The sequence below is a fragment of the Aristolochia californica genome, unplaced genomic scaffold (assembly GCF_029961685.1).
Source record: "Aristolochia californica isolate CCGP_79_NKW_82.1479 unplaced genomic scaffold, dmAriCali1.0.hap1 SCAF_6, whole genome shotgun sequence".
Classification (NCBI taxonomy): domain Eukaryota; kingdom Viridiplantae; phylum Streptophyta; class Magnoliopsida; order Piperales; family Aristolochiaceae; genus Aristolochia; species Aristolochia californica.
Window position 1 is genome coordinate 43,766,636 of NW_027182257.1, and position 12,574 is coordinate 43,779,209.

The following is a 12,574-nucleotide window of genomic DNA, read 5'->3' on the forward strand; positions in this document are numbered from 1 at the left end:
TTATCCAACTCGTTGCTTCTAAGTATACGGAGTTGTGTACGCGATTGGTTCACTTTTTGGCATCTGAGAGGGCTCTTTCATGGGCTTGCCCATCATCATCAAGGGATACGGAATCTGTACTTTTTTGCAATTTGATGATCATTTGGCTCATGAACTCTTTTTTTTTAATTACTATGATAAAATATATAATTATTTTTGTACAATATTTTAATTTAAAAATCAGTTTTTTGAATAATAGGATTTTTCTAAAAATTAAAAAATACAAAAGATAAGAGAGAATTGATCCAATTTGAAAAACCGTTTGGTGTGAAACATGCGAAACGCTACCTTAGCCGTCTAATCAACGACCCATGCTAATACCACTTCTTACTCAAAGTTCAATAGAACTGACAAATAGGCCAATAATGTGGACTAATACACATAGGGGACTAACATAAGTTTAAGCTAAAAATTTAAATCATGGCAAATAAAATGACAATCTATCTTAAAATATTTAGTTAGTTAATAAAAAATTAAATTACTAATAATAAATAAACAACTTAATTGTCACCAATGCACCCTTGGTTAGGAAGCTTAACTCTTGCAAAAATGATTGAACCCATAAGAGTTCACTAACTATTGAAAAATTGATCGAACCCATTCGATACTCTCTTCATTATTAGATTGAGTCATAACATCTTGTTTCTTGCTCTTCTAACTAATCAAATTCCCTCCAACATAACACAACAACCAGTTGTAGACTTTCTATCTTGGACCTGGCATAGTCAGCATTGGAGTATCCCTCAATCTGCAAGCAAATGACCGTGTAGCTCAAATCCACCAGTTGTAGACTTTCTCTCTATCTTGGACCTGGCATAGTCATTGGAGTATCCCTCAATCTGCAAGCAAATGACCATATAGCTCAAATCCACCAGTTGTAGACTTTCTCTCTATCTTGGACCTGGCATAGTCAGCATTGGAGTATCCCTCAATCTGCAAGCAAATGACCATGTAGCTCAAATCCATGGTTTACCCATTAATCTACTGCCACAACCACAATAAGGAGAAAAAGGGTATACAGCAAATTCTGCAGCAAATGCAACATTGTAACAATCCCATAATATTATGTATATCTTATGTAGTCATTAAAACATCAATTAATATATCAAATTCAAGAACGATTATCACACTGTGATGCTATTTTTTTTCTGTTTTTGTTACAGCAACCAAATAAACTTATTCAAGAAAATCTATCTTGGTGTTACAGGATCATTATAACTTAGATAACTGACTGAAGAAAGACAAGATTTCTTCAGTCACTTGTTCAGCTTTCTCTTGTTGGATGAAATGGTGACCATCAATGATGACAGTCTCGATGTTGGGTACTGCACTCCTAATTGCGTCTCCCAAGACATAGTCTCTTATCCTATAGCTTTCAAATCCAACGTCTTTGTCCCCCACAATCAATTTTGTTGGAATTAAAATCTTTGCTCCTTGCCATGGTGCCAGAAGCTCCCAATTCCTTAATCAGAGAAAACAAAACAATCAAAAATGGAGTTTCTTTCAGATTGATCAGTGAAGCATCTAAAGGAGATGATTCCTACTAACATACCGATCCATTGAGCGGTAGTAATTTAAGGCGCCGGTAAAGCCAGAGTTGTCGAATTTATCTGCAAAGTACTGGAGATCTTCCTCGGTAAGCCATGCAGGCAAAGAAGACGGAGCATCAAGAATATCAATTAGCTCCAAGCCAGGAGGCGCAATAAGAGGGTCGGGTTTGTTGATCAATAGAAACTTTTTCATGACCTCGGAGCAATCATGGCGTGTAAAGGCCCTCTCTGCTCTTCCAGGCTCCTGCAATTGTCATGTTGACTCTGAGTCAAGACTGCAGTCATTATTCCAATAGGTTCTCAAGGAAAATTTACCGAACATCTCTTGGGCACGAAACCATGAAGAAAAGGGTAACACAGAAGTTCTTGAGTTCTTTTACAGAAATTGTTAAAATTCCTCATAGAAGAAGAGCAGCTGGATTAGAGTCAGAGATATGCCCATGGAAAGCGGACCTGAAACTGGCATATGTAGAATCCTTCCCCATAACGTTGCCTAAAATTTTGAACTGGTGAGACTGTCGCAGGACGGGGGTAGAAAGGAACACTCAGATTAACGAGAGCACGAACTCGATCAGGGCGGAAGAGGCAGAGGTACCAAGCAATCAGAGCTCCCCAGTCGTGGCCCACAACAAACGCCTGTTAAACAGGCAAAAGGGGTTAAGAGGGCGGCATTATTTTCTCTCTCTCCGTCAACCCACAAGAAATCTACATGGGTCAACGTCACTTCAACTTCCCGATTGGGATCTCGTTGCAGATAATCGATGATAGATCTATTACAAAGAAGCCTACCTTTTGTTCGCCGAGCGCATCGAGGAGGCCGATGATGTCACCGACGAGATGCATACACGTATAAGAATCAGGATCGGCGGGAGAATCAGTATCCCCATAGCCCCTCATATCTGGTGCGACGACGTGATAGCCGTGCTTAGCCAGTTCGGGAATCTGCTTCCTCCATGAAAACCAGAGCTCCGGGAAGCCGTGGAGAAGAAGAATCAGAGGGCCCTTCGACCCCTGCTCGGCGATGTGCATTTGGATACCGTTAGTTCGAACCATCCGGTGAGTCAATTCCCCCGCCATCTTCCTGCAACTTCTCCTCTGCTGCTTCCTTTGTCTGGTGTAGAAAGAGTGAAGCCTGTTCTCGTCTCGTGTCAGCCCTTTTAGTTTTCCAACCCTTTTATCGAAACATTGGGGATTGATAAAACCCTATCGTCATTTTCTTTCTCTTTCTCTTTGTTTTATTCTTCACATTCTTCACTCGCTCCTCTGTTCTCGTTCTCGAATAGGTGAAAATGGGAAGGCAAGCAAAAAAATCTCCAAACATGAAGTGATTAGATAAGTATAGAAATATGGAAATGTAAAATAATATTATCGTGATTATTATTTATCAGTATACATTATTTATAGGGTTACAACATAAATAGTCGATGATTACAACTCTACAATTTTAGTTTCTCCCTAAATCAATCTCTAGTTATCTTTATCTTTATCATTATTTTTATCTTTATCTCTATCATGTCTCCGCGAGATGGAACGAGAATAGAATCCAATCGTGATCTTCAGAAAGAGGAAGTGTGTTCTCAGAAGTGGTTTAAAAGAGCAGTCGCATTGGAGGCGGTTAGGGTAAACGGAATCGCATCATCCGAAGGAAGAGCAGTAACACTGGAAGCAGTTGGGGTAGACAAAATCGCATCGTTTGGAGGAAGAGCAACGACTAGGGTGGACGGAAAGGCATTGTTTGGTGGAAGGGGAGCAGATGGGGCAGACAGAATCACATCGTCCGGTGGAAGAGCAACAACACTGGAGGCGGCTGGGGCGGATAGAATCACATTGTCTAGTGGAAGAGTTACAACACAAAAGGTGGATGGGGCAGACGGAATCACATCGTCCGAAGGAAGGTCAACGGCTGGGGCAAACGGAATTGCATCGGGACGGACGAAATTGCATCATCCGGATAGGATGAACAGGTTTTTTAGTGAGGTTTTTTTATATAATAATTTTTTTTGCACGTGCGAGTTCGCACGCTGTGCAAGGGAGGGGGGATTATTTCCCCCTCAACTGAGGTGGTGGTCGGCATTGTGGCCGTAGGGGCGAACGACGGCGATGGTGAGGAGAGCGACAACAGTGGCTACAGTTGTGGACGGCGACGGGCGATAGAGAAGACTATGTGTAGGAGGAGGGATTAGGTGTGGCGGCAGTGGCCTGTAGCGATGGAGGTTGCTTCCGATAAAGATTTCCAGAGACAACAAATTGGTTCTAATTAATTGATCGAGAATTCTGATACCATGTAGAATATGAAAATGTAAAATAATATTGTATTATAATTAATAAAGTGTATACTATTTATAGAGTTACAACAGAGACAATAGATGACTACAACTCTATAATTTAAGTATGTTTCTAATTCAATCATTTTTATCTCTATCAAGACGGAGAGTCCTTCGGCTTATGTCCATAGAAAAACCTATTTTGCAGGGTAAACTATTTGGATTTTCCAAGATCTTTGGAAGCCAAATCTCATTTTTCAGGGGGCATATCCTCTCACTCCCCTGAAAATCCAAAACGTCTTGTTCACTAAGAAGGAAGTGTAAGATCGGGGAGATTGAAATATTGAATAAATATTACACAATGCCAAGAATTACGTTTGCAATGGACACTGAATGACTGCATATCAAGGCCAACGAAGTGGAATTAGATTGCCACAGTAGCAGATTGAAGGTTGTAATACAGCTATATTTTCACAGACGAACTTCAATATTTTTTAGCTCAACAGGAACAACTTGAGGCTCATCCCTTATAGCCCTCAGATACTGAAAATCTCCTTCCAAGTAAGCTCTCATAAAGGCGACAACAACTCCTCCAACAAACTCTCTCATGGGTGCCCTTGCTTTACCATTTTTACAGAGACAGTAAGTAGCTTTGCCCCTGACTCCTTTAGTCTCATCATCCAGCATGTCCAAATGCCCATAATCTTTAGCCACAAAGTAGCATGCAGGGGAAGAACATTCATTGAAGAAATCCTCATGGTTCACCCCTCTGGGGGCACAAGGAGGGAACAAAGGATTTCTCCTTAGCTCCCCCAGGCCTGATCCAACCACCATTACAGACATATTGAGATTGAACGACCTGGGAACGTAGGTTAAGATTGGAGGTTTCGTTTGCTTCCCTTTATCCATTCCATCTACTGGGTCTATGCCGATGAGGGCTGAGATTTTCAGCAAAGTCCTCGCGTGACCAAGCGCGAGTGCGAACGCCACTTTGCCACCACGGCTGTGGCCGGCCAGTCCCAGCCGGCTGAGATTGGGACGTACATGAGAAGGAAGTATAGAAGCAAGCCCATCCGAGAGCCAATCTGTTGTTGCTGCAGCAGAGTTTATCTCAGCTGTGGAGTCTGGTCCTGCAACCTCGTACAGCTGCGGCGTTGCCATTGAAAACAGTTATGTCTCCCATAATATACAGCAACAGAGAAGAAGATTAGATTAGGCATCAAACTACTCTTCCGACAGAATCAAGGTTAGATGAAAGGTTTTTGAAATTCATTTGGAGTTATTTTAATGGTCTTTTGTGGCATTTCTTTGTGGTTCTTACATTCATTTAGAAATTTGAAATATTTTTATAAGTTATATTTGGGGGAAGCAACCAGGGTTTTCCGATTTGGGATCGACAAAGTTAGATCAACCAAAGTCAAATCAGGACTAGCCCATCCATTGACTGGACTTGCCGCAAAGTTAGTATAAACAACAATTGGAAGATCACTTGAAGAGAACATTATCATTTAAAATCAATACGGGAAGGGAAACCGAAACAAAACATAGCAGCGATCGCAGGCAGGAAGGAGGATAATTTGAACAGGGCTCGCAAAGAAACACTTCAAAACTCACCTGAGGAGCAATGACGATGAACCCATGGGAGGCGATATGTACAATAAGCTGAGAATAGAAAGAATTGTGTAGAAGATACCCATGCAGAAACAAAAGCAGAGGGTATTCTCCTGCTTCTTGCGGAGATGCTATCAAAAGGGGCTTCGGAGGAGACGGCAAAGAGAAGGAAGAAGCACCAGGTTCGCTCCGCAGAAGCGAGACAGTATGGTTTCCGGCATGGAAAATATCTGCCGGAGACATGTTTTACCGGCTCTTTATCTTCTCCTAGAAAAATCTGTATATTCATCCCTTTCAATCTTGAGGCATGGATTACAGTTACCTTTATAATGTTATCGACAGGAATCAGATGAGTTATTTGGGGTCGTGTAGCCTTTATGGCCTCTCTTCTCTGTTGGTAGATTTGAAGTTTTTGAGATATCGATGGGACAAATTTGGAAGCATACTCTCTTTCGTCGGCAATATCTTCCAATGAAGACAAGAATAGGTCCGGAATGAACTGATAACAAAGAGACCTGATCCTGAAACCAGAAAAGAACTGAGCATTCGAATGGTCGGTCCTCTTCAGCACCCCAAACAATCGCAAAGATTTTAAGAAATTTGGAACGACCATTGGATGTAAGCTTAAACATGAATTTCTAACGTCATTAAATTCATAGTATAAATATAAACGGAAATAACCCAAAAACATACCTCCAGCCGTACGAACAGAATCCGTAGAATAGAAATTCACTTCCACTCTCCAAACACTCTCAGCGATGGTGTAAACTAAAGGGTGAGTGACTGACGAAAACCGTAGAGATTATTCCATTGCAACCTTCCATCAAGGTTATTAATGGCATCCTGTTACCGATGGAGTTGTAACTGCAGGCAATTGAGACCAATCGTGTCTCTATGAAAAACCTTTTCTCATGAAAACGGTTAACATTGGAATGATCCATGAAGTGTTGGAATGGCGCAGCAACAGAAACATCTGAGAAGACCAACCATTCGAATGATAGAGTTGATAATTTTTTTATTAAAAGTTATTTTTAAAAAATAAAATTTAGGGTAAAACGAAAAGTTTGTAGCATGCCTTGGACTCCAAGCAAGAAGGAGAGGGAGTGTTAGCCTCCATAAGGAAGTCTCAAGTTAGAAAGTCATGTTTAGAGGGTGAGGAGTTTTCTATTACGAATTCGAATTTCTTATTTGTTGTAATTAGTATCCTAATTTAAGAATGTGAGAAATTATAAATATAAAGAAATTTGGCTAACGCAAAAACATACCTCTCTTTTGTTTTACTCTCTTGCTTCCATTTTCCTCTCTTACTCGTGCCCTAACCATACTCCATTTCCTCACGAGCTCTCTTCTCCTCCATTTTCTCTCTTCTTCAATTCTTCCCTCAATTGCTCATTTTTTTTTTTCAAAACCACTTTCTTTATCTCTCTTTCAACCTTTTCTTACACTTTGCTGAAAAAATAGGACATACGGTGTGGTGTACCCAAGAAGTTAACTATTCTTGTTAAATGAAGATTTTCAGAGACGACGGCGGGCTATACGGAGTGCATGGGACTGGCTTATGCTTCCCCAACTCGAACACATTCTGGAGCATTGTTGCTCCCTCTCTGTCTCTGATCGCCCTCTTCAGTTTGGATTTTCTCAACTGCATTCTCTCTGAGGGTTAAAAAAAGGGTAATTTCCCCCCTTCGTGTTTCGCGCGGTTTGAGATGATCAAGACTAGGCGACGAGAGGCAGTTGCAGATGTTAATGGAGGAAGGAACGTTTTGTTCCTTCAAAAGAGCTGTTCATCTGAAATGCGTACGAGACGCAAACGCAAGGATGTTATTGCTAACGAGATCGAGGAGTTGGAGACAGTACGCTGGTTCGTTTTATCATTGATTGCAGAGGCTTAAGAGGATTATGAATAAATGATTCCTGTAACAGTGGGGTATGCAGAACTGGTGATGATCTTCCACAAGTGGGACAAAGAATTCCTCTGATCAAAGCCTTAGAAGATAACAACTAACACGAATCTTCTGCAAACTGGGATTTGTTTTGACCGGATTTATTATAATATCGTTCATTCTTTTATTTGTTATTTTTTATATTACTCCTTCGTCCTTATCGATCAAAACGATGAAAATACTCATATCAAACCGGTCATTTAATAATAAACAAAATTTAAATAGAAATTTTTTCATAACTGCAATGCTGAGATCAGAAATCCAGAATCGAATTCCGGTTTTGTGGGTTTTATATAAAACATAACACTAATGGCTGTCGGCTTCTCGAACTTCTAGAAAAATCATGGATTTTCTTCTTTGTTGATTAGCTTCAAAGCTAATTGAAGGGTTGAGTAGGGTCTCTTGTCGGCTGTTCTTCGCCACAGAACGCAACCAATTCCGACAGCATAAAAAAATAGAAAAAACGGTAGTTATTTGATGAAAAATGAAATCATTTTTTAACTGATGAATTCTTAAGTTCAAGTTATTAAAGTGGAATTTTCATAATAATAGTTTTTTTTTTTTTTCATGTTGCAGACTTACAGTGTAATGATCACGGAGACGTAAACCAGCTTTATGATGTTCGAAGATGCACGGAGAAGTATCTAAGTGTTAAGTATAGCATTTTAAAGAACAAGAAGATGCAGCTGAATTTCCACCATCTTCGATTCTTCGCGCACTCTCCGGTCGCCATTAAAAGGCAGATGAAAAGGAAAATCTTCTTTTTCTTTTCCTTTCTGTTTTTCCTGGTAAGCGGCAAATAGAACAGACACAGAGAAGTCTCGCAAAAGATGAAAAGTTTACTTCTCAACGAATCGAGAGAAAACCCCAGAAGCACGTACTCCCTTCCCTCGTCTAAACGAAAATTCCGCCACGTGTCAACAGCCTGTACTCGCACGCTGATACGACTCGGCGCATCGGAACTCCGTCGAACCACCCTGCCCCGTCTCGAAACTTCTCCCCTGCTCCTCCGCCTTCTTCTATTTATCCCAGCCTTTGTTCAGGATGCTACAACTGCAGCCTCTTGAACTGTAAAACTTATTCTCGTCGTGGGTCAGACTGGTTTCTCTTCTGGGTTCTTGAGTGTTTGATTGATTAGAAGAGAGTGTAGCGGAGATGTGGGTGCCGCACTACGCGAAGAATGGAGATGTTGAGGCCGGAACGGGGGCTTTGTATCCGATTATGCTGGATACGCCGGAGTTGAGATGGTCCTTCATTCGGAAGGTGTATTGTATTCTGGCGGTGCAGTTGCTCTGTACCGTTGCCGTGGCGGCTGTTGTGGTCTCGGTTCGTCCCATCGCTAATTTCTTTGTTACCACTTCGGAGGGGCTCGGGCTTTATATTTTCATCGTCATCCTGCCTTTCATTGGTATTGATTTCAGTCTTAATTCTTAGACTCGATCATGTTGTTTTTTGTAATTTGTTGAAGCTTTGTTCTTTTACTGAGTATTTCCATTTCTTTCTATGAAAATTTTGGCAATGATATATCAGCAATAATTCCTTTGTTGAGACTTTCTTTGTTACTTGTATCATCTTATTTTTATCTTCTCTAATGGAACTCTTATTTTCGACTTTTTCTCCTGTCCATTCGAAAGTACTGAATTCTCAAATCATTTATTTCCTGTCGATTTGATTTTTAAATTTTTTTTAAATTTTTTTGGCCTGCGATGATATTTCTTAAGAACTGGTGTGCCGGGTAAATGAGTGGGAAACGTATTTTTTTCAGATACCCATCTAGGCGTTCTGCTGTGTATACTTAACACTTGATCTGGTTCTTATTTCCTATCAATGACGCTGTTATGTTTCCTCTTTCATGTGACAGTTCTGATTCCAGTTTTTTGTTTATCTTTCTATTGCTGCAGTTCTCTGTCCCCTGTTTTACTATTATCAGAAGCACCCGGTCAATTTCATTCTCCTCGGCCTCTTTACAGTCGCCTTCAGCATGGCCATCGGCATAATTTGCGCATTCACAAGCGGTAACGATCCTATCGTCTCTCTCTCTCTCTCTCTCTCTGTTCATCTTCTTCGTTGCAGTTGCCTGCCTTTACTGTGATTAGTGTCCCGAATTAGCTGCATTGCTGTTCTAAATTGTTATTGTACTGATTAAAAATGGGGTCCCTGCTATGCATTCTCTTCTCTTCGTGATACCATCTAACTGGTCTGTTGAACTATTGACAAAACAGGAATGGTAATTCTGGAAGCAGCCATTCTCACTGCTGTGGTGGTCTTAAGTCTCACCGTGTACACATTCTGGGCTGCGAGCAGAGGCAAGGATTTCAGCTTTCTGGGGCCATTCCTTTTTTCTTCTCTCATCGCTCTGATTGTGTTCGGTCTGATTCAGGTAATAAACCGAGCACCCTGTAGCTGCGGAACCGTTTGAAAATTGAAATTCCCGATTCTATTTTTAACTGTTTTTAACCTTGCAGATGCTGTTCCCGATGGGGAGGATCACGACCATGATATACGGCTGTCTGGCTGCTCTCATCTTCTCTGCATACATCGTCTACGATACAGACAACCTAATCAAACGATATTCCTACGATGAATACATATGGGCTGCTGTGGCTCTGTATCTGGACATTATTAACCTGTTTCAGATGCTTCTTCTGGTTTTCAGAGCAGCCGAGACTTGAGCGCCATTTTCTTTACTTTGGAAATGTATACGAGTTTCCTAGCAACGCTGTAAATATTTTTCCCTTGTTATCTTTTTCCGTCTCTGCAACTTGTACATTCCGTTGATGACCTCCAACAGTTTATATGAGAGTGGAGAAGAAAGTGCTATGATTGTGGTGCGTAATTTTCTGTTTTTTTTTCTTACATAATCGACGGCTTTGAGTCGGAAGAAAGAAAAGAAGAGCTGAGAAATCGATGAGCAATTTGGTTTTCAACTTTGATCAGAGACGTAGAAAAGCACTTACAGAACTCATTTCTGATGAGCAATTGAACTCATTTTCTGTTATTTCATCGAACTTCACCACCTTCTGTCCTTTTCGTGTATATCATATTAGACACAATATGAAAAAACGAACTATGTTAATTAGGATCTATGAGCGACATTATGAAGAAACTCTTTGGATCAGTCTCAACCATTTGTCCATTCATAGCGTACGTCTGAAAATCGCGGAGGCATTTCAGCAAATAGTGCAAACGTGTCTAATTCTAGTACTCCACGCACAAGAAATCTGCATCTTTTGCGCACTTTCTATCAGCTTATGATTGGGAAACGAGTCATCGCCTCGTCAGGGTCCTGTTTCTAACAGCCCGTTGTCAATTCCGCTCCTCGTACCACGTCTCGCGCTGCGTTCTGCATTCTCTCCTCGTTGGAATTGGAAAATCAGTTGCCTTTAATAGTAAATTTTCCGATACCCCCTTTAGATTTTGTCTTGTCGTCCTCATATTCGTTTGGAAATTTTGCCAATCCGGATCATTCTGCAACTCATCTTGCCCCCCTGCTCCTGGAACGTAGAAGCTCTCTTTTCCGACTCTTTTTTTTTTCTCTTTTTGGGGCTGTGTTGCTGATCGGCAGGAAGGACTTGGGAAATGTCCGGTGGGAAAGGGGGTGACGTTGAGACTGGTAATGGCGCTCTGTATCCGACGATGCTGGAGAGCCCGCAATTGAGATGGGCGTTCATCCGGAAGGTGTACTGTATCCTTGCGATGCAGTTGCTTCTGACGGTGGCTATTGCGGCCGTCGTTGTCACCGTTCGTTCCATTGCTGTATTTTTTGTCTCTACTCCTGCCGGGTTGGGTCTCTATATCGTCCTCATCATCATGCCACTTCTGGGTAATTTAGAAGATTGGCTTGGAATTTCTTCTTTGTTTTTCTTAATAACCTGTTTGCTGAATGATTTGCTATCCTTGCATAGTAACTGGTTTTCTTTCTCTTGCTGTTCTTGAAATTTGAGTTTCACTTGAGTTTGTTTCAATGGCCAGGAAAATAGAGATTAAATCCATAAATTATCCGTAAACATTTATGTGATTACCTTTAGGAATTGGGTTTTCATTTCTTATCTTCTTCTAGGCTGCAATTCTTCATGGTTTATATTGGAATCTGCATTGTTGGGTGTTTTTCTTCCCTGCCGTCTCTGATTCTAGTTTCCTCTTTAATTTTGCAGTTCTTTTTCCACTCTACTACTATCACAAGAAGCATCCCATAAATTTTATCCTCCTCGCCATCTTTACAATCTCAATTAGCTTTGCCATTGGATTAACCTGTGCCTTCACCAGCGGTAAGACACTCTGAAGTCTGAACTAACTTAGTATACAGGGCGTGTATATCTTCTGATGAAGATGGGAACCATGAAAGTTGGTGCTGGCTTTGTTACTGGTTGCCCAACAGAGATCTAATACGAAAAGTCATGTGATATGAAACATACGAAACGGATATCTCAACAATTATCTCAGCCATCCAATCATGATTAGACGGCTACAATAACCATTTCGCACCAAATGACTTTTAGTATTTTCTGGCATATGACTGATCTTGGATATGTCCGTTGCCTACAGGGAAGGTCATTCTTGAAGCAGTGATTCTGACTGCTGTGGTGGTTGTGAGCCTGACTCTTTACACTTTCTGGGCAGCCAGGAGAGGCCATGACTTCAGCTTCCTTGGCCCCTTCTTGTTTGCCTCAGTCATTGCCATTATGGTATTTTCCATAATTCAGGTTAGGTAGTGATCACCATTCTGCAACAAAGTGAATCTGGCGATTCTTGTGAATATTAATTCAAATGGTTCTGACCCGTGCAAAACCGCAGATCTTTTTCCCAATGGGGAAACTCACGACGATGATCTTCGGATGCTTGGCAGCTCTGGTTTTCGCAGGCTACATTGTCTATGACACAGATAACCTGATTAAGCGATTTTCATATGACGACTACATCTGGGCAGCTATATCTCTCTACCTTGACATTATCAATCTCTTCCAGATGCTGCTTTTAATTCTAAGTGCTTCAGACAATTAGCAGGTGATTGTGGAAGTACATGATCCTCTCTGTAAGGTGACTCCATTTTCTTTCTACCCTGTAATTGAGCTGGGCGGCAGTAATGTACAGTCCAACAGAACATGCCTAGGACTGAACAGCTTCTCTTCTTCGCGTACAGTGTAATACATTAGAAACAGAGATTTGT

At 41.1% G+C, this 12,574-nt stretch overlaps 4 protein-coding genes across 4 annotated transcripts; 2 read left to right on the forward strand and 2 right to left on the reverse strand.

Annotated features, from left to right (window-relative positions):
• Window positions 1-1,124: 1,124 nt before the first annotated feature.
• LOC137934511 (uncharacterized) lies at window positions 1,125-2,802 on the reverse strand. The gene is made up of 4 exons (XM_068778897.1): window positions 2,379-2,802; window positions 2,043-2,225; window positions 1,592-1,833; window positions 1,125-1,501 (listed from the first exon to the last, which is right to left on the reverse strand). Exons 1-4 carry the CDS (start codon window positions 2,664-2,666, stop codon window positions 1,252-1,254), a joined length of 963 nt encoding a protein of 320 aa, XP_068634998.1. The 5' UTR covers window positions 2,667-2,802; the 3' UTR covers window positions 1,125-1,251.
• Window positions 2,803-4,103: 1,301 nt separating this feature from the next.
• Window positions 4,104-5,818, reverse strand: LOC137934808 (chlorophyllase-2). The gene is made up of 2 exons (XM_068779344.1): window positions 5,468-5,818; window positions 4,104-4,999 (listed from the first exon to the last, which is right to left on the reverse strand). The coding sequence occupies exons 1-2, from the start codon at window positions 5,705-5,707 to the stop codon at window positions 4,325-4,327; spliced, it is 915 nt and encodes a 304-aa protein (XP_068635445.1). The 5' UTR covers window positions 5,708-5,818; the 3' UTR covers window positions 4,104-4,324.
• Window positions 5,819-8,562: 2,744 nt separating this feature from the next.
• Window positions 8,563-10,161, forward strand: LOC137935027 (protein LIFEGUARD 4-like). The gene is made up of 4 exons (XM_068779655.1): window positions 8,563-8,815; window positions 9,309-9,422; window positions 9,630-9,787; window positions 9,873-10,161. The coding sequence occupies exons 1-4, from the start codon at window positions 8,563-8,565 to the stop codon at window positions 10,077-10,079; spliced, it is 732 nt and encodes a 243-aa protein (XP_068635756.1). The 3' UTR covers window positions 10,080-10,161.
• Window positions 10,162-10,986: 825 nt separating this feature from the next.
• LOC137934423 (protein LIFEGUARD 2-like) lies at window positions 10,987-12,441 on the forward strand. Its single transcript, XM_068778748.1, has 4 exons — window positions 10,987-11,230; window positions 11,562-11,675; window positions 11,953-12,110; window positions 12,202-12,441. Exons 1-4 carry the CDS (start codon window positions 10,987-10,989, stop codon window positions 12,406-12,408), a joined length of 723 nt encoding a protein of 240 aa, XP_068634849.1. The 3' UTR covers window positions 12,409-12,441.
• Window positions 12,442-12,574: the final 133 nt, after the last annotated feature.